We start from the raw sequence: 19189 nt of genomic DNA on the forward strand, positions 1-19189 counted from the left end.
AGAACACACACAAGGACATAAATGATCTGTAGTGGGTTGTGTTGTCGGAGAAAGACAAAGTGAGATGACATTGTGAGCACGTTTTCCTTGTAGACACATTAGGAGAAAGAGAGGGGGGCGGGGCGGGAGGGGGGAGCAGATGTGAACCAATGACAGCGAGGCGGGTTTAAAGGCGTCGACAACACGCGGTGGCTTCCTCACTTCCTGGATGAAGATGGCGGATGAGAATGAGACAGCACCGATGCCGGAGGGAGAAGACGTAGAGGACCACGGACACTGCAGCGACTGTGAAAATGAGGAGCACCACTCTGACGACGGGTAAGAGCACGGGCTCGATGCCGCGGCTGTGTGAGACGCGTCCCGCCGCAGCACCGACCTGCAAAGCGGCTGCAGAGTGAAAGCCTTCGCAAGCGTTGAGGGGCAGACAGCCGGGGAACGGACACGTCCCTCCCACTTGTTCTCACCCAATTGGCTAGAATCGCCAATCACTCACCAGTTCTTTGACACAATTGGCTGATGGCGCGTTTCTCTGGGCGTGTCTTAGCGGCGCTCTGCTCTAGCCGTGATAGCAAGGCTCAGGATGGGGGTTGTAAAAACAAACAGCGCACGAAAGCGAGCTTTTTGCACCAAAACCCAACGTTTCCGGTCACTTTTGCAACTTGGGAGCAAATCTAGAACCTTTTCATGAAGTTGACAGCTCGTGGTTTTAACCACACATCGCTGCTGGCTGTCGGTAACTGATGCAAGTCATGGCAACCCCCGACGAACAGCTAGCTAGGCGTTAGCTTGCGTGCTAGCATAGCTGTCAAACCCCCCTATTGTCTGTGCTTTGATCTCGGTGCAGACTGGAGACCAATGCAAAGTGAAACAAGGATAAACCACGTGTCGTTTCACTTTCTCCTGAAGGATGTCTCACCTGTGCTAGTGTTGGGACATGGGCGATGTTTAGGTAGCGTTTTATTCCCCGTGCAAATCCACGAAATGTGATCCTGAAGCAGCCGAGCTCTGAGTAGCTCCCACTGAACACAGGCTTTAATGAAAATGCTCCTTTTCCCAGCGCAGGCTTCGATAACTGTTAACCAAGCTGTGACACACACGAGTCCAGGCCTGCAGATATTAAGGCGTGCCCTGATCGCTCCAAGTTTTCTGTATTTCCTTATGGGGGCAGAAAGAGCTGCTGAAGGACAAAAAGTACCAAACCTTTAAATCAACTAATGTCTACCTGTGATCTCTCTCCACAAGTTATAATATTAAGTGTGTTCAGGTGCACTGAAAAGTTTGACAGGAGAGTGAAGGATTTTAATAGAATAGTAATAATCACCAAGTTATACCAGTGTCAGGATCATAAATAACACAGATATTGATACCTTTTTTATTTTTAATATTAGCCAATATAAGGGTAGACATCCATGTCAATAACTGTCAATATAATTTGTATTAATAGCAACACCACAAAAGTCCAAAACGTTTATCTACATATTACTTATGCATTATGTAAGAGCAGTGAGGAGGTATAACACATAATTGATCGACCTTTAGATTTGTCATTCTCTGACCATAAAGAGGTTTAAAACCACAACCTTCACTCAGGATCAAAAGTCAGTCTTTAACCTTAATATTATAATAATCTGACATCTATTGTGATAATTATCGATGTCACTTGAAATATAATAAAAAAAACTGTTTATGTAATTTGTGGTTATATTGCCCACCCCTAAGCCAATGTATTATCAGGTAAGGGTTATTTTTTTTGCTGTGGTTGCATTATTTCTAAGCATCCCTGAATGTCTTATTTACCACAAAAGAAATCCTCAAACATAACTTAATTCTCTCAACAATTCTTTAAATTACAAAATCACATGCTTATTTAAACAGCAGATGGTTTCTAATGTAAATAACACATTATCATAAAGTAAATTCTCCGACCAAAAGTGCTGATCGCTGCACGTTCACGTAACTGAGATGTAAATATTTGCAGGACTGCAAAGAGTGTTCATGTGCCCAGGATTTGATCGAACAAGCAAGACTTTATTGATCATGTGAATACTATGAGGAGTGTTTCATTCAACCCAAAGGTGTCAAGGCCTGAAAAGGTCAAAGTGTTCAGTGTAAGCAGTCGTCCCACCACTGCTGCAAAGGAAGCTTAATGAAGATGTTTTACATTAAAGTGACGCAAATGTGCGCTTCACTGTTGCTCTTTTCCAGCAACATATGCAATCCCCCCCCCTCGCACCAACGTACACACACAGAAACAAAGAGTTGTTCTGGCTGTTAACTGGTCCACTCTGTGGAAATGGAAGCCTGTGGAACAAACTATTCAATGTTTTGTTGTTTATTGTCCTAGTCACTCACTGACCTCTCGTACATGCATATGTACACACGCGTAGATGCCACACACTCCTCTTCCAGAGGTCATGTGATTAACCATCTGTGCTAGTGTAACAGTTAAGGGCCATAGCTGGCTCTCTCTCTGCTCTCCGACGCTAATGAGATTATCCTCTGTAAGTATCCAGTCTTTCTTAGGCCAGAAGATAGATTGATGGGTGGGGGTGTGTGGCTCCTTATGTTTGAACTGATCAGGAAAGGGGGTTATGACACACTGGTTGTGGGAAGGGGTTACAGGACCTGTTTACTATGATTTAATCCCTCTTGTATCCCTCTGCTCAGCTACATACAGGTGAGGAAGAGGGATACAGTCCATATGTTTCTGGTACTATAACTTACGACTGCTTCACCACTTTTATTTGATTTGAATCACCTTTTCTTGCTGTTGGACTATTATGGTTGTTTCTGTACCTGTCCTAGAGCTACACCTGATTACTGTTGAGGTAAAAAAAAAAAAAAGTGTTGGCTCATCATGAAATTTTTCTTTTCTCAAACTATGCCTAAATGAATCATCCTCAACTAACCGCAACTTTGTGTCACAACTGAAATAGGTAATTGTGTTTTGAAATAAAGAGCAGTGGGAATCACTTTTTAAAAGTATTTTAATATCCAAGGTTTATATATTTAAACCTGAAAAAATTCAGTCCAGGTACAGAAAAGGAATTGGCTGTGTGTGAACATTTATTTGGCAAAGTATGGGTTTAAAAAAACAAATTACTTTCAATTAAAATAATCTAAAATACCAGCCTCACATGTATGATGGCGTCAAACTGCAGACAGGTTTTCTATTTATTACCTGATGAGACTTAAAATAAGTGACCTCCTCTGGGATACAGTATGTTTTAGTTGGTATAATCCTTAGAATTAGGCTGATGGTATGTATGTGTATTATTTCAATATAAAAGTGAATATGATGCGTCTTTAATCACCCTGGGTCTTACATTGTGTTTCCCAGGTAGAGATTTTGAAGATACCTTTTGACTAGGATGTGGTTTCCCCTCTGGAATGGTAGACTAATACAGACATCTTCTATTTCTGTCCCTTTTCAGTGACAGGGGTCTGGCTGACGACACTGGTGCCAAGAAGAAGAAAAAGAAGCAGAAAAAGAAGAAGAAATCTGGTCCCACAGAAGCAGCTCAGGACACCCTCTCTAAGGCATGAATTCCATAACTTCTTTTAAATGAAACCCTCACAACTCACTCAAAGTCTTTGTGTAGAAAATAATGATATATTTGGTGAGTTGGCCCTTGTTACTGTGTTACAGTGTTTTTGCTTTGTATTAACTCCTCTTAACCTTCCTAACAGGTGAATTCATTGCCAGCCGATAAGCTACAAGAGATTCAAAAGGCCATTGAACTGTTCTCTGTAGGCCACGGCCCTGCCAAAACCATGGAGGAGGCAACTCGGAGGAGTTACCAGTTCTGGGATACGCAACCTGTGCCCAAGCTAGGTATGACATTTGTCAGTTCTTCACAAGTACTCAAAAACCAACATGTGGTATTAAAATGGCACGTATCCAAGTTTCTGTGCTTCATGTCAGGAACTGTTCTGTTTTCCCTCAGGGGAGACGGTGACGTCGCACGGTTCCATTGAACCCGACAAAGACCACATTCGAGAGGAGCCCTACAGCCTCCCACAGGGCTTCAGCTGGGACACCCTCGACTTGGGGAGCACTGCTGTGGTAAGAGTGTATAAACACACCTGCTCAAAGCAGGGAGGCACATGAGGAATTTATCTTCAAGTCAATATTTCGTCTTTGCTTTATTGTGTTAGGAAACTAGTTTATTTTTTATTTCAGTGGTAATCTGATTATGCCCTTCATTCAGTTTTCTTCTCCTCGGTTGTTTATGCATGATTACAATAATGAAGTTTGTCTGTTGTGTCAAAGTACAGTTCAAATCTTAAACTGAGATCAATTAACATGATTTGGAGATGAAAACTAGGATTAGAGGAAATTAAGTTGCAGCTCGAGTGCAAAAAGAAAACTTGCTGTGTAATTTTGCATTTTATTCCAAGAGGGTAAGATGTACAAAATCTACAATTATATTTTCATTTAAAGGTTTAGCTTTGATTCTTTAACGTGCATCTATGTGTATGGTGTAGTTTGTATTGTCAGGAATGCTTTAAAAGTTGAATAACAGATGCAGAAAATGTTGATTGGCAGAGTTTTAGTATGAATGTTTCATAAAATAGTTAATGGCTCATATTCACACAGACTTAAGATAATGATACGTGTAATGAGAGGTTGTTTGCTTTGACTAAATGTCAGATTCTGTTGTATTCTCAAAAACCAGCTCAAGGAGCTTTACACCCTTCTCAATGAGAACTATGTGGAAGACGATGACAACATGTTCAGATTTGACTACTCCCCCGAGTTCCTGCTCTGGTAATTCTTTTCACATCTATGATTTTTCCAATTTTACACCTGACAAGGATCTTAAATTGAAATGTTCAGTGTCATGTGGAATATTAAACTCTTAATATCTTTCTTTATGGCATTCTTATTCCATTTGTCCATTTTTATTTATCTATCTTTCTTCTTCAGGGCCCTGCGCCCCCCCGGCTGGTTGCCCCAGTGGCATTGTGGAGTGAGGGTTAACTCTAACCAGAAGCTGGTGGGCTTTATCAGTGCCATACCTGCCAATATCCGCATCTATGACATGTAAGCAAACACAACAGTGCTGAATGAATATGTTACCCTGTCAACATAGATTGAACTCTCTAATTGATCTCACATGCTGCATAAAATCAGGGGATGAAAGATTGACCTCCTTTTTATTTCACTCGCATCCAAGCGACATGCATATTGTTTTTAGGCTTGAAAAGGCCTTATTATCTTCAGTTAGATTTTAAAAGTGGAAAAAAACTGTATGATTTGTTTTTTATTAACTGAGTTTTTTGCAGACCTGCTCAGATAATTCTTTTTCTTGTGTTTTAGAGAAAAGAAAATGGTTGAGATCAATTTCCTCTGTGTCCATAAGAAGCTTCGCGCCAAACGAGTTGCTCCGGTTCTAATCAGAGAGATCACCAGACGGGTCAACCTGCAGGGCATCTTTCAGGCAGTGTACACTGCTGGAGTGGTACTGCCCAAACCTGTGGGCACATGCAGGTGGGTCTGACACAGAAACGCGCTTTAGTTTTCTTCTTTGACTGTGTCGGTACTTATTTGATTTCTTTGCACAGGTACTGGCATCGTTCTTTGAACCCCCGCAAGCTAATCGAGGTGAAGTTCTCCCACCTGAGCAGGAACATGACTATGCAGCGCACCATGAAGTTGTACCGCCTGTCTGACGTTAGTGGAAACGCGCGCACACACACAATATATCTATGAAATGATTTCTTTCCTCCAGCATGCCTTTATTCTCCTCGTCCATGTCTTCTCCTTCAGGCCCCGAAGACTTCGGGTCTGCGGCCAATGACCAAGAAGGATGTGCCAGTGGTGCATCGTCTCCTCCGTGAGTACCTGAGCCAGTTCAGCCTGGTGCCCGTTATGAGCCCGGACGAGGTGGAACACTGGCTTCTGCCCCAGGAGAACATAATCGACACTTACTTGGTGGAGGTAAAAGACCTTGTCTTGTATTTAAATAATTATGTTGTGTTCACTCCAGGAGTCTTTATAAAAGTGTGTGTTGTTCTCTTGACAGAACGGTGGCAAAGTGACCGATTTCCTGAGTTTCTACACGCTGCCCTCTACCATCATGAACCACCCTGTGCACCGCAGTCTAAAAGCGGCGTACTCCTTCTACAACGTGCACACCACCACCCCACTGCTTGACCTGATGTCGGATGCCCTCGTCCTGGCCAAATCGGTGCGTTCCTCTTCAATCGGTGCATCCTTGTTCTGTTTAAATGTGTATTGTCCAATAATGGGAACCAATGGAGTTTTTCCTCTCATCTCTTATTCAGAAAGGGTTCGATGTCTTCAATGCACTGGATCTAATGGAAAACAAGACTTTTCTGGAGAAGCTAAAGTTCGGCATCGGTGATGGGAATCTACAGTATTATCTGTACAATTGGAAGTGTCCAAGCATGGGGTCAGAAAAGGTAGACTTTCTGGAGCGATTTCTTTTCACAATGGCAATTTCATAACCTCAGCTCATCTGCAGGTGTTGACAGGTCTGGAAAAAGGATTAAATTACTTCCCTCAAAAAACACAACTTAAGTCTAGTTAGTTCTATGCCGTAATGTGGGTTAGTTTTAAAATGCTTGTTTCAGATTCCAGGCTGTCTGAGCATGTGCAGGTTAGGATACACCCAACAGGGAGGTTGTTTTGACACTGGATTATTATTGCAGCAGTCGGTTTAATCCTTTTTTGTGTGTTGTTACAGACACAACATTTAGATCTATAACAAAACACTGTCACTACTATTCTGTAGGGGTGGGAATCTCTAGACACCTCACGATTCGATCAGAGGGCTACGACTTGATTATCGATGCATCGAAGAATTTTATTTCTATACACGATTTATTTTCATTATCACTGACTATAGAGGTTACTGTTATAACAAGTGTGCTGTAATAACAAAATAGGGTTTTCAATTCAAAGAACAGATTACAACAGTCAGTCTATAACAGTGGTCAGTTCTCTCCACATTGATTAGACATTCATTCAGTTTAGACTTGTGTGCTGCATCTTTAGCCTTAACTGTATCAGGGTGATACAGCGCTGTGTGATAATCTGCGGGAAGTACTTCTCTCGTTTGTGTGTGTGTGTGCCCATCTCTGTCGCATCGCAAAAAACTGATAACCACGTGTATTCAGTTATTAATCGATTGTGTTTAAATCATTCATCTGGATCGTTCCAGTCACTTAAACCCTGATGTCCTGGCTCTGCGCGTCTTGTGTTGTGTGTAGCAGATGAACTACGTACCGAAGTTAATCAATTACTACGTATTATGCGACATCACTAGCAAATGAACATGGTGGAAAACATGAATCGATTAAGTTCTGTTTCTGCAGAAATGTTTCTGTCGTCCGTATAGCAATGCATTGAAAATCAATTCATTTCCCCACCTATACTATTCGGTACAGTAGCATTGCCCTTTCATTGATTAATCCATCTGCTTTCTGCTACTTATGCATTTTCATTTCATTGATTATATCCAAGAATGGATTATAAAAGTAAACTACTCTGGTGCTTGGAGAGCGCATCCCTCTGCCAAGGCTAACAACTTATCTGGAATGTTGTTAAAAGGGGAAAAAGGTCCTGGATCTGCTCCAAATTATAATGGGTTGTGTGGGGTCAAGCCCCCCCGCTCGGCATACCTCCAACAAGGCCTACATGAAACCACATTTAAATTCACTTGATCAAATCTTTTATTTAGATTTGTACCAAGTTGCATACACTCATTATCAGTCCCCTAAATGTGACAGATTTTTTTTTTTTCAATAAGATCCATGAATTATTCTCTGAGATATTAATGAAAATGTAGAAAAACACCCTATCTGACCTATTTCCTGTGAAAAACAACTTCCTGCATCCACTAACTGATCACAACTGAATGGGATCTTTTCTTGGGTTGTGCTCCACCCCTCCACAAAATTAATTGGAAATTGTTTCAGTATTTTTGCGTAATTCTGCTAACTAACAAAGAATAAGACCTCCCTGGCAGAGGTAATAATTCTTGACTGTGTCCCACTGATTTTTCATCATACTTTCCTCCATTGGCTGGTTTGACTCTGATGATCCCTGCAGAAATCCTGTTCCTTCAGGTTTAAACTGCTCTCCTAACGGCTCCAACTTCCTCTTCCTCAGGTCGGGTTGGTGCTGCAGTGACCTCCATTTACGCCATAAACAAGTGTCACCGACAGGCCAGGAAACCGCACCATCGCACTGACCACCTGACAGATGGACTGATGATGACTTCCTGCTTTAGGAAAGGAAAACCCACCGCCCATTTTTACTTTTTGACCTTTTGAACTTTGACCTGCACTACCGCTGCCAGGCGGGGAGGCGGGAAGAGCCAATTCTTCCTCCTCCCTCAATCACATGGACCTTAAGCCATTGTAGTTAACATCGCAAACAACTGTATTACATCTGGAAGCTGTCTTGATTGTACCAAACACACAGACACACAAGAACAGTTTGCACAGATTTCTTTATACCAAACACTCACTGTTGGCTTACAAACCATACAATACTTGTAAATAATATCAAAACATAACTGCAGATTATGCCCTAACAAAAACGGAATTTATGGATTTATTCCTAAATGTTGGAAGTGCTTTTTGCAATTCGAATAAATCTGTCATCCTTAAGTTTTAGAGATAAACAAAATGATTCAAACATATCTTAAAGAGGAAGAAGCTCAAAAAGATGAGGTAATAAATACCAAAAGTGGACACCAGTGGCCTGTACTTCCAAGCAATTTCAACGTACTACGAAGCTGGTTATCAACTGTCTCAGTTAACTCTGGGTTTTCTTATCCAGCTACATGCGCCGTTGTAAGAACTATAAATAAAGTTCTTAATATGATATGTCATAAATGCTGAAGTCTGGAGGCAGTCAGTTTTAAGTCAAAGTGGCTTTCAACAAAGAGAAACATAAATGATAATCACATCACTAGAAAAAGAAACGGTAGCATGATTTTTTTTCATTTTTAAATCAAGGATGTATTGTAAATAAGCTGAGGAGTTTTATTAATTTTATTCCTGATTATTTTTTCTCTTATCTGATGAATAAACTGTTGTGAGCATGTGACACAGATAGAAACATCAGTGATGTGGGTTACTGCTGCCAAAAGTAGTGAATGTGTGATGACATCAGTCTTACTGAAATGTTCATTTATTGTAGTTAAAAATATTTAAGAGTGTGTGGATACTTTTTAAAATATAATACATTAGAGGGTTTCATTTTTTTTATTTATCCTCAAGTTAGAATTATAAAGCAGAAGCATCAACACGGTCAGGAATCAAATAACCCTTATTCACTTATAATAATTCGGCTGTATTTATATATTGTGAAGCTTTCAGAAGCTCTGTTTTAAAACTACAGCGGACGCATGAAAATTCTGGAACAAGTTGGCACTAAAGCATAAGTTACTACGGGGCTTTTGTAAGATGTGAACCAGCCTCGTAGGACTGAAAACCCAGAGTTAAACCTGATGCTCCCTCTTCAACCACAGATCCTGCTCCGTAGTACAGGCCCCAGAAAAGGGCTGTTAAGCTCATGCTTGACTTTTTTTTTTCCTTCAATCAGTCATTATGGAGATGTATATGCCTGATTTGGTGTACGTCTTCTGGAGGTCTCCTCATCTGTATTAACTTTCATGAACCTCTCATCAAGCTTACTGCACTAACAGAAAGAGAAACAGACTAATCATAACAGACCAACTCAGTCAGAGGGTTGAAAAACTCCTTTTGGACGAGGTTGGACTGCCACAGAGGTTTAAAGCTTTTCAGTGGGGTTTACTCAACACGACTTGAATTATTTATGTTCCGGTTTCTATGTCCACCCTTACTAACGTAGAGTTTGATGTATATCATGAAAAGTCAAGGGCTTAAAGGTCAAAATCAGAAACTGAAAGTGCTTTTTCTTTTCAGGAACTCATGATGCAGGTTTTTCTTGGGGGGGGGGGGGCAATCTCACAGAAAGTCTTAAAAAATAATAAATTAAAATATAAAATAATATAGTACAAGACAACAAACACACCCACAAGAACAAATTAAGGAACCTGTGTTCTGGCTCATTTAATGAAATAACATCTCTAATTTAAAGCTATTTATTAGGATTTATTTAGAAAATGATAACAAATGTGCAGTTTTATTAACTCGCAGATGAAATATGAGCCTCACACAGCATAAAGCTCAGTTCCCTGTCAGGTAATATGGGAGGTTTCAGGAGGGTGGGTGTTGGAGCTGGGCCCGTGAACAGCCATCGTGGTGGTGGTGGTGGTGGTGGTGATGATGACTGGGGAGAAGCCCCTGCTTAAAATAAGTGTTTCCTGTGTGAGTTGTTGGCTCTATTTGCAAACATGTAAAAATAACTGAAAAAATAATTGGTCTCATGGTGTTGCAGGAAACGAATGTGAAGATGCAGGTGATTTTCTTTTCTTTTTGTTTTGTTTTTTGAACAAAAAAGAATAAAATCTAGAAGTTGCTGTGAGAGTTTTGTCTTTTTTTCTGAAGGTAAAGAAACAAATGATATGAAACGCACCTTTAAATCACGGCTATAACTTAAAAAACAGGTCCATGCTCGCCTTTTCTGAAAAAGCTTGTAAGCTCACCCTGAGTGTGGTCTCTGAGGTCAAGATAACATTATCAAGCCTTAACTACATGAGCGTAGATAGACTTGTTACAATTTGTATATAAGTAGTCATATTTGAGGATGAATTTATCAATGATATTTAAACTTTTTGTCGGTCATGTCAACCTTGTTCCAGAACATGGGACTTCCACAGAGTGCTTCCTTCTGTAATTAATAAGACAACGTGGCTCTTCCTCACAGTTCATCTGTCATATCAGCTCATTTTGCACAATCAGCACAAAGTTGAGTTTCTGTCCTGTCAATTAGAGCAATCTGTTCATACATCTATTCATTATATGTACTGTTTATCTCTTCAGGGTCACAGGGGGCTGGAGCCAATCCCAGCTGACATCAGGTGAAAGGCAGTGACACCCTGGACAGGTCGTCAGAGTATCACAGGGCTGCGATACACAACAGACAGATACTACTGGTCGTCTGTGTACAAATACAATATAGCGTGCTCCAGTTTTAGGCACCATTGCAACACTATAAGGAGAACATCTGATTGGTGCCAAATTCATCCTTCAGCATGACAACACAAGACAAAAATGTTTTCAGAGACAAGAAGAATAAGGAGTTGTCATTTTTAAAAGCATCCTTAAATTAACTTGAGTGGCCGTAACCACTATCAATCTAATGTAGGCTATATAGTAATTAATCAAAATGAATAATAGTATTAATATCTTAATAATTACATCCATACAACTACATTGACGATGATAGTAATTGATGTACAATAATAACAGTAGGGTTTGACCCCTTGGGGATCAGCATTTTGGTTATTACATTTATTTGTATTTTCAGTTTTGCCTCTTTAGTAAATCATGAAAAAACTGTAACAACAACAACAACAACAACAACAACAACAACAGCAACATTATGATAATAATAATATTAATGGTATTATTATGTTATTATTTATTTATATCTTCTGTATTAGTTTGTTTTTTGTATTTTCAGTTTTCCATCTTCAGTCAATTATGAAAACCAGTTAGGGCGTAATAATAATAATAACAATAACAACAACAATAATAATAATACTTTTTAAAGTTATTGTATATTCAGTTATCTATCTTCTGTCACTTATGAAACACAGCTGTTTTTTTCCTTATCATTGATTGGTCCAAACTGTCTGCGGCGCCCTAAGGAAGGCTGTGATTGGTCCTCTCCCGTCGGCGTGTGTCGGGACCTTAACGCGGAAGTGAGCAGTGGGTGCAGGCAGGAGTCAGTTCCCACATCTGTGAGTCTCTCCCCGGCATCATGTGGATCAGTGTGGCCTTAGTCTGCGTCGCTTTGCTCGGACTCATATTAAAATATGTCTTCGGCAGCTCCGGACCCAACCCCTTCGAGAGGGACACCCGGGAACCGCTGAAACCGATGGTTCACGACAGGAAGGAGAAAAACAAAGTGCTGAAACAAGGTGAGTGGAACGACCAATGTCGTCATAATACACTGATACACCCTTTCTATACAGCCTGTATAGAAAGGGTTTAGCTTCACTTTAAACTCCCAAAAGCTGAAATGAATGGAAACAATTAATGTCATAAAGTAAAGTGGCTAAAGTAGCTGAAAAAGTTAATTTAACATGTAGAACATAGTGAAGGTATTGGCTCAATATTACCTAACATTGCAGGTCATGTGTCAGTGTATGTGGCTGAGGGGGTTACCCTCTGTACAGTTTGTCTTTGAGCTTTAACGTGTTGCATCATTACTGTTCAACAACTGTCTGAAATATTCCTGTTGTTGCACTGAAATGAGTGGAGACGCTACCTTTGTCTGATATGTCTTCTTTTCATCCACAAGCAAAAAGCAGCTAAACATTACAACTCAGTGTTTCCCCTACCATTATATTAGGGGGGCGCCCCGCCCCCCCAATGGCACCCTCCGCCCCCCCTGGAAGGTCAAGTTAATATAGCGCCAGATCTCAACATAAGTCATTTAAGGTTACCTTTCCTATAAAACAGGTCTATAGCTTGCTCTTTTATTAAACAAACTAAATGGCCTTATGTTATTTATCTTATTTACACGACGGCATGTCATTTCTGTCTCTACATGGTCGCGCGTTTAGATTTCTCCTCTGCTCTCTGTATCGCGCACGGCGGAGTTCCATCCCGGCGCGCACACACTGACACGTGCGCGCGCACACAGGTGAGCACACTCCCACCAGCGGACAGAGAGCATCCATCGGAAAACAACAACTTTTCACAATTTGGATTGCTGCTTTAAGCTATCACTATTTTAAGCTATCAGCTATCACTTTTAAAGCCTAACAGTTAATGTATTTGCAGGTCAAGACAAACATCCGCAATAGGCTGCAAGGAGACCATCTTGCAGCCTGCATGCGGATCTCAATAAATGGGCCAGACCTTTCTGACTTCCCATACCAAGAGGCTCTGGACTGCTGTCATTAAAAGAAACACATGAACATCATGATTCCTTTAAGTTGTTGTGTCCGTGTCCGTGTCCGCCGCCCACCCCCCCCCCCCAAGACAATCAAAAATATTAATATTAGTAATCATGTTATTCTTAATTATAGCTGATCAAAAATACATTTCGTTAAATTTTTTCTTCTAGTTTCAATTTGATCAGCTGTCGAGAATCTATATTATTCTATAGATTAACTTTTGTTCTGCCCTTTGTGCCACAGTCAAGCTCTTGTTTGAATGTTTTGTTGCCTTTCCCTCAGGTTTTGTGGCCAATAAAATCCCTGACAACCTGGATGCCATCATCATCGGCAGTGGGATCGGTGGGCTCGGACTCGCGGTGCTGCTGGCCAAAGTGGGAAAGAAGGTCCTGGTTCTGGAGCAGCACGATCGGGCCGGAGGATGCTGTCACACGTTCACTGAGAAAGGCTTTGAATTTGATGTTGGTGAGAAAAATGTGTCTTGTCTCTTTTGAGTATTGTCTATATCCTTCATAGATATGTCACATCTAAAAGAAAATGCTGGTGCTGTCAGGCTCTGAAATACAGAACTTTACATCCTGAGAATCAACTATTAATCACCAAATAAAAGCACTGAAAACATCTCTCATAAAACTCAGCTTTGTCCTTATCGGTCTTCCTCAGGAATCCACTACATCGGTGACTTGCAGGACCACAAGCCGTTCCGCTGCATGCTGGACCAAATCACCAATGGACAGCTGCAGTGGGAGCCTCTGGAGAATCCGTTTGACCATGTTGTTCTGGGACCACCAGAAAACCGCCGCCGGTATCCCATCTACAGCGGCAGGACCCGCTTCCCTGAGGAGCTGAAGAAGTGCTTCCCTGGAGAGGAGAAGGCCATCGACGAGTATTTGAAGCTGACCAAGGTAGGATGTTGTAACTTTACTGGCTGTGATAAAGTTTCTTAATTTATGGTGGCTGTACTTTGCAACTTCAATGCAAACACCTGTAAGTGCGTAGTTATGGAAATACACTGAAGATATTCTGCAATGATCTGGCCACTCATTTTCTTATATGAGCTTTACTCTACTTGCAAATGCCTTTTCTCCCACTGTAAAAATAACGGCACTTAGTTACACAAGGAAGTCATTATGCAGATTTCTCTCGATGGTGTGACTGATATTCCTCAAGGAGTCAAGGGTAGTAAACCAAAGGTTAGAGTAATAAGTGAGGTCTATTTTTAGCTGTCATATGGTTTTACATAATTCTATCCAGACTTAGTTGCATTGGAATTTTGCTTTGACACGTACATAAAGTGATGCCAGTCTCCGTATCTGTGTGGAGCCACTTAACTGGATCTATTCATTTTAATTGTCAGTGTATTGTTTATCTCTGTGTAATTGCTCAAAGGTTCAGTGGCCCTCAGAGCTCAATGCACTGCAGCTTAAGAAATCGCATGCAAAAGAACACATCTTCATCAATTTGCGGCAAATAGAAAATGTGCTGCAAATTCCCACAACACGACCAAATCCCAACAACACCACCAAATACTAGCAACACGACCAAATACTCACAGAATGACCAAATAGTCACAGGATGACCAAATACCTGCAACATGACCAAATACTCAAAAAACAACCAAATACTCACAACCGAACACGAGTGTTTCCAGGGGGCTCTAAAAAGGGATAAATATGCCTGGGACACGCTTGTTGTTGTCATGACTTTCGACTGATAAAGTTACTGATTGAAGTTGGCAATCCCTCAGTGTTGTTGGAAAATTTGGTAAATGTTAATATAAATGGTAAAATGGTGTTACAGTGTTGGCCTCGTAGTTATTATTAGCCTGCCAGTTCAGGTAATCTGACGAAATACACTAGGTTAACAGCATATATCTGCAGAAAGATCTTAATCATTCGATCACTGAAAGAAAATCACATTGTTTCTTAAACATGAAGGCATCATTTATAATAAATGAGAACCATTCTCCCCCCAGAAATCTATAGTTTTAATATGCTGCTGTTTTTCTTATTTGCTTGTTCATTCTCTTGTGAAAGATGCATCCTGACTCAGGCAATGATTTATATTTCCCTCCTGAAACCAACAGAACATTTAACGAGGATAAACACTGCACATATTCAGCGTTAATTTACAAATGTTAGAGTGACAAAACAACTCTGTTCAGGCTCATTACGGAAAGAAACTGCTTTGATTACTCTCATATCTCTCAGGTGTCTTTATTCAGTTTTTATTGTCATCATCAATGTGTCATTGTGTGTTTTTCTACAGAAAGCCGGGCGGGGCATTTGGCTCCTGGCTGTACTGAAGCTCTGCCCTGTTCCCTTGGCTAAGTTCCTGGTCTACAGCGGCCTGGCTAAACATCTGTCTTTCTTCTTCAAAATGGCCTCACGCAGCCTGACGGATGTGGTCAATGAACTGACGGAGAACAAAGACCTCCGAGCTGTTTTCACCTACATCTTCGGCACCTACGGTAGGCCAGGGCCAGGCGGGACACCTGAGGTTCTAACGTGGTCGTCTCTTGACTATGCTGCTGTTCACACTGTTTCCTTCTCTGATCTTCAGGTAACATGCCCAAAGAGGCCAGTTTTTCTATGCACAGCTTGCTGGTCACTCACTACCTGAATGGTGCCTGGTACCCTAAAGGTGGAGCCAGTGAAATCGGCTACCACATGATCCCCATCATTGAGAAGGCTGGTGGTGCCGTGCTAGTCCGAGCTCCAGTTAATCGCATCTTGTTCAATGATGCCAAGGAAGCTTATGGTGGGTGTGGTTCTTAAAACACAGTCACAGCATGCAGCATGCAGCAGTTGCTTCCACAGAAGATTCACTGTGTCTGTTCTTTTCCTTTTAGGTGTGAGCGTGATGAAAGGTCAGGAGGAAATCCATATCCATTCCCCCATGGTCATCTCCAATGCTGGAATCTTCAACACCTACGAGAAGCTGCTGCCTAAAGAGCTCCAGGCCATGCCAGGTTAGGCAGGAAAAAGAGTTCCATTAAAAACTTTTCTTTTCATGCAATCGCTAAATGATTCATCTGTGAAATGTTAAAATAGTGAAAAATCTGAATTTCTCAGATCTCAGGGAGTCAACTTTTGATGAGATGTTTTGTCCTGACCACTCAGTTGAATTATATTTTTCTTCCTTGTCTTTTTTTGCCTCAGTGCTGGAAACAGCCAGTGGCCAGAGGTATTATGCTTTTGTCGTCCATATGTACTTGCCTCGTGAACATGTTATCTTAAGAACTCCTTGAGAGAATGCTTTCAAATTTGACACAAATGTTCATTTGGACTCTGCCAGTAGAGAATTTCCTCAAATTATGACCAGTTGTCACTTGGACTTCAGTGGTCAAAGGTCACAGTGATCTCATCTCATATTATTGTGAATGCAATATGTCAGGAACACCTGAAGGGACTGAAACTGCACTGGTGTGCAGAGGCGGACAACCGCAGGGCAGTAATACTAGTTTTACACATGGCCTTGATTGAAAAGAAGATTTTATACCTGACAGCAAGTTGCAAAAAGAGTTGAATAAATACAGTTAAATGGTGAACTGGTAAATTGACCTTTGGACTAAGATCATCTTTACCATAAGAAATTGGTGTCTGTTACTTTTAGACTGACTGATTGTTTCCGCACGAGAGGAAATCATTTATTAATGAGGTTCAATGGGCAAATTACACATTACTTGAACGTGTTTCTGTAACGTTGTCCTACATGTGCGTTGCAGCCATTCAGAAGCAGCTCGGTATGATGAAGAATGGTGAAGGAGGCCTGAGCATTTTTCTGGGTCTGACTGGAACCAAAGAGGAGCTGGGCCTGAAAGCAGACAACTACTGGATCTTTGCTGAGAACAACTTTGACGAACTGTATGTTGTGTTGAATCTCGCATGTGTTGCTTGTTAAAATTATTGGAATTTACGGTTTTTAGTTTAATATTTTAATTGAAGATATTTGAAGTATTTTATCTGATCCACCTATTTTGTGTCAATGGGAACTTATATGAAATCGTATCATCTGTTTTCATTGACAGGGTGGAGAGCTATAAGAATGGAAAGAGGGAAGATTCAGCCAAAAATGTACCCCTGCTGTTCGTCGCCTCTCCATCAGCTAAGGATTCAACCTGGGAGGAAAGATCGCCAGGTACACAAACATGAGTTGCAGCATGTGACTACACTAATAAGTTATAGCTTTAAAAAGCATCACTTTTGCTATATTTACTCCTGGCATGCACACACCTCTGAAGTTTCCGACCAGCAAATGGTTGTGATTTGTGTTTTCAGGCCTGTTAGTTAATGCATGCCTTTCTCTGGACAATCCAGAACCAGGGTTCTAGAATGTGGGAGAACAGTTTTCTGTATTGTCATATATTTATTATATTTAACTTTTTCTTCTCACGTCAGGCAAATCCACCCTGAGTCTGGTCAGCTTTGCCAACTACGAGTGGTTCGAGGAGTGGAAGGACAACAAAGTGTCCAACAGAGGGGCGGACTACAAAGAGCTGAAACAGGTTTTCATCGACTCTATTGTGGAGGTGGTGATGGACGTCTTCCCAAAGATAACCAGAGACAAGGTAAACGCTGAGATGCACACAGATGTAGATTCATCCTGTGTTGTGGTTAGTAACTGTGGTTATGGTGGATTAATCCAAAAGGACCAAAGGGCTTGTGTGTTATTGCAGCTTTTTGCTTGTGCACAACTGTATGTGTATGCACGTTCTCAGTGTTTACATGCTTTGGATATTGTGTTATATCACAGAGCACCCAGGCTACCTACTTCTATGTGAATCCAGTCATCAAAAATGCATGAACTTTATTTCCCCAACTCGTTTTCATTCCACACTGAGCTCAGTAAAAGAGCTTATACCGTGTGTCCTGAAATCTTCTGCAGCGAGATGTAAAACTGCAAAATTTGTTAGAATTTGAATTTTAAATCATTGCTGCAGGAACTAGCTGCCAGTGAAATGGATATTTTAGAAGGTAGCGTGTTAATTAATTAATTGATAGAATTAGAATAGTCTCAATTATTAAATGGCGTTAGAAAAGCCCTATGTCGTTTTTTTAAGGTACCATCTTCAGTTGTTTCTTGGATGCAACGTTTTATACAATTATAAGCAATTTTATGTATGATGCTTCCTGTTTAAATGAAAAAAAAACATCAAATGTGTTTTTGTGTAGATTGAGTTTGTCGATGCTGGAACCCCCATCACAAACACATACTACATCGGAGCACCCAAAGGTGAAATCTACGGAGCAGATCACGGCATGGCCCGCTTCAGCCCTGAACTCAACTTTACAGTGAGACCTCAGACTCCACTGAAGAACCTCTATCTGACAGGTCAGTTTGTCTCCAGCACACAGCGTGAAAACATCCAGAGGCTATGTTTGAGAGCAGGACTTATTGATTTTCACGTTCAGATTTTTTAATGCCTTCACTCAAAAGGCTGCCCACATTTCCTGACAGGTTGAAACAGTATGAATTTGGTACATTTCATGTTTTGTGTATTTCAGGCCAGGATGTGTTCCTGTGTGGCTTTGCGGGTGCTCTCGCCGGAGCTCTCACCTGCGGCTCGGTCATTCTCAAACGCAACCTCCATCTGGATGCTATCAACCTGGCAAAGAAAACAAAAACTATGAACAGCAAACGCAAAGATGAGTAACTGCCTGTCGACATTCAGCTGAGTGGCCATTATATACTAACCAGTAACTGATTGCACAACAAACTCACAAAAATCTGCGTGTGAGGAGTTTTCGAGTTCCCCAGCACAAGGTGCTAAAACTCATGACACATGCTGTACTTTGTAATATGCACTTATTCAGCTTTGTTAAGCTAGTGGGATGTTTCATGTTTGAATAACGATTATTGAGCTTCTAGCACTTAAATAATTAAAATTACCTCATGCAAATACTTTTGTATCATTCACTGTGTTGAAATTCTTACACACATTTGTTGAGTTGTGTTTGAATTTCTTGTTCTGTGCCCAACTATGCTGTTAATTTTGATTTGCAGTCTGTAACAAGTTTACAAAGATGACTCCCCATTTGATAATAAACAACGCTTTGGATGCCATTGAGTATCTGGTGTTCTGTGTCTATTTATCTAAATTTCCTCTTGACAGGAAATCTGTATTTCTTTTCTTACTGTATTGGTTGATGATC

General features: G+C 40.9%; 2 protein-coding genes and 1 long non-coding RNA gene across 3 annotated transcripts; 2 read left to right on the forward strand and 1 right to left on the reverse strand.

Moving 5' to 3' along the window:
• The first annotated feature begins 170 nt into the window (after positions 1–170).
• On the forward strand, positions 171–10489 carry nmt1a (N-myristoyltransferase 1a). The gene is made up of 12 exons (XM_034594579.1): positions 171–318; positions 3435–3540; positions 3691–3835; positions 3948–4066; positions 4680–4771; positions 4931–5047; positions 5324–5494; positions 5569–5677; positions 5774–5944; positions 6030–6194; positions 6292–6429; positions 8141–10489. The coding sequence occupies exons 1-12, from the start codon at positions 209–211 to the stop codon at positions 8159–8161; spliced, it is 1464 nt and encodes a 487-aa protein (XP_034450470.1). The 5' UTR covers positions 171–208; the 3' UTR covers positions 8162–10489.
• On the reverse strand, positions 6733–17633 carry LOC117767060. The gene is made up of 3 exons (XR_004614823.1): positions 17623–17633; positions 13669–13679; positions 6733–7025 (listed from the first exon to the last, which is right to left on the reverse strand). It is a non-coding gene; the product is annotated as an uncharacterized LOC117767060 (long non-coding RNA).
• On the forward strand, positions 11805–19105 carry retsat (retinol saturase (all-trans-retinol 13,14-reductase)). The gene is made up of 11 exons (XM_034594578.1): positions 11805–12050; positions 13317–13499; positions 13698–13939; positions 15303–15504; positions 15597–15794; positions 15886–16005; positions 16762–16900; positions 17065–17174; positions 17435–17604; positions 18209–18368; positions 18542–19105. Exons 1-11 carry the CDS (start codon positions 11891–11893, stop codon positions 18688–18690), a joined length of 1833 nt encoding a protein of 610 aa, XP_034450469.1. The 5' UTR covers positions 11805–11890; the 3' UTR covers positions 18691–19105.
• Positions 19106–19189: the final 84 nt, after the last annotated feature.

The sequence above is a fragment of the Hippoglossus hippoglossus genome, chromosome 8 (assembly GCF_009819705.1).
Source record: "Hippoglossus hippoglossus isolate fHipHip1 chromosome 8, fHipHip1.pri, whole genome shotgun sequence".
Taxonomy (NCBI): Eukaryota; Metazoa; Chordata; class Actinopteri; order Pleuronectiformes; family Pleuronectidae; genus Hippoglossus; species Hippoglossus hippoglossus.

What these genes read in the sequence shown, in the direction of transcription:
- nmt1a (XM_034594579.1), top strand. Translation starts at nt 209, where the DNA reads ATGAAGATGGCGGATGAGAATGAGACAGCACCGATGCCGGAGGGAGAA. An exon ending in GCAACCTGTGCCCAAGCTAG is followed by an intron (nt 3,836 to 3,947) that starts GTATGACATTTG and finishes GTTTTCCCTCAG; the next exon opens with GGGAGACGGTGACGTCGCAC. An exon ending in CAAGCATGGGGTCAGAAAAG is followed by an intron (nt 6,430 to 8,140) that starts GTAGACTTTCTG and finishes CCTCTTCCTCAG; the next exon opens with GTCGGGTTGGTGCTGCAGTG.
- retsat (XM_034594578.1), top strand. Translation starts at nt 11,891, where the DNA reads ATGTGGATCAGTGTGGCCTTAGTCTGCGTCGCTTTGCTCGGACTCATA. An exon ending in TGATGCCAAGGAAGCTTATG is followed by an intron (nt 15,795 to 15,885) that starts GTGGGTGTGGTT and finishes TTTTCCTTTTAG; the next exon opens with GTGTGAGCGTGATGAAAGGT. An exon ending in GAGAACAACTTTGACGAACT is followed by an intron (nt 16,901 to 17,064) that starts GTATGTTGTGTT and finishes TTTCATTGACAG; the next exon opens with GGTGGAGAGCTATAAGAATG.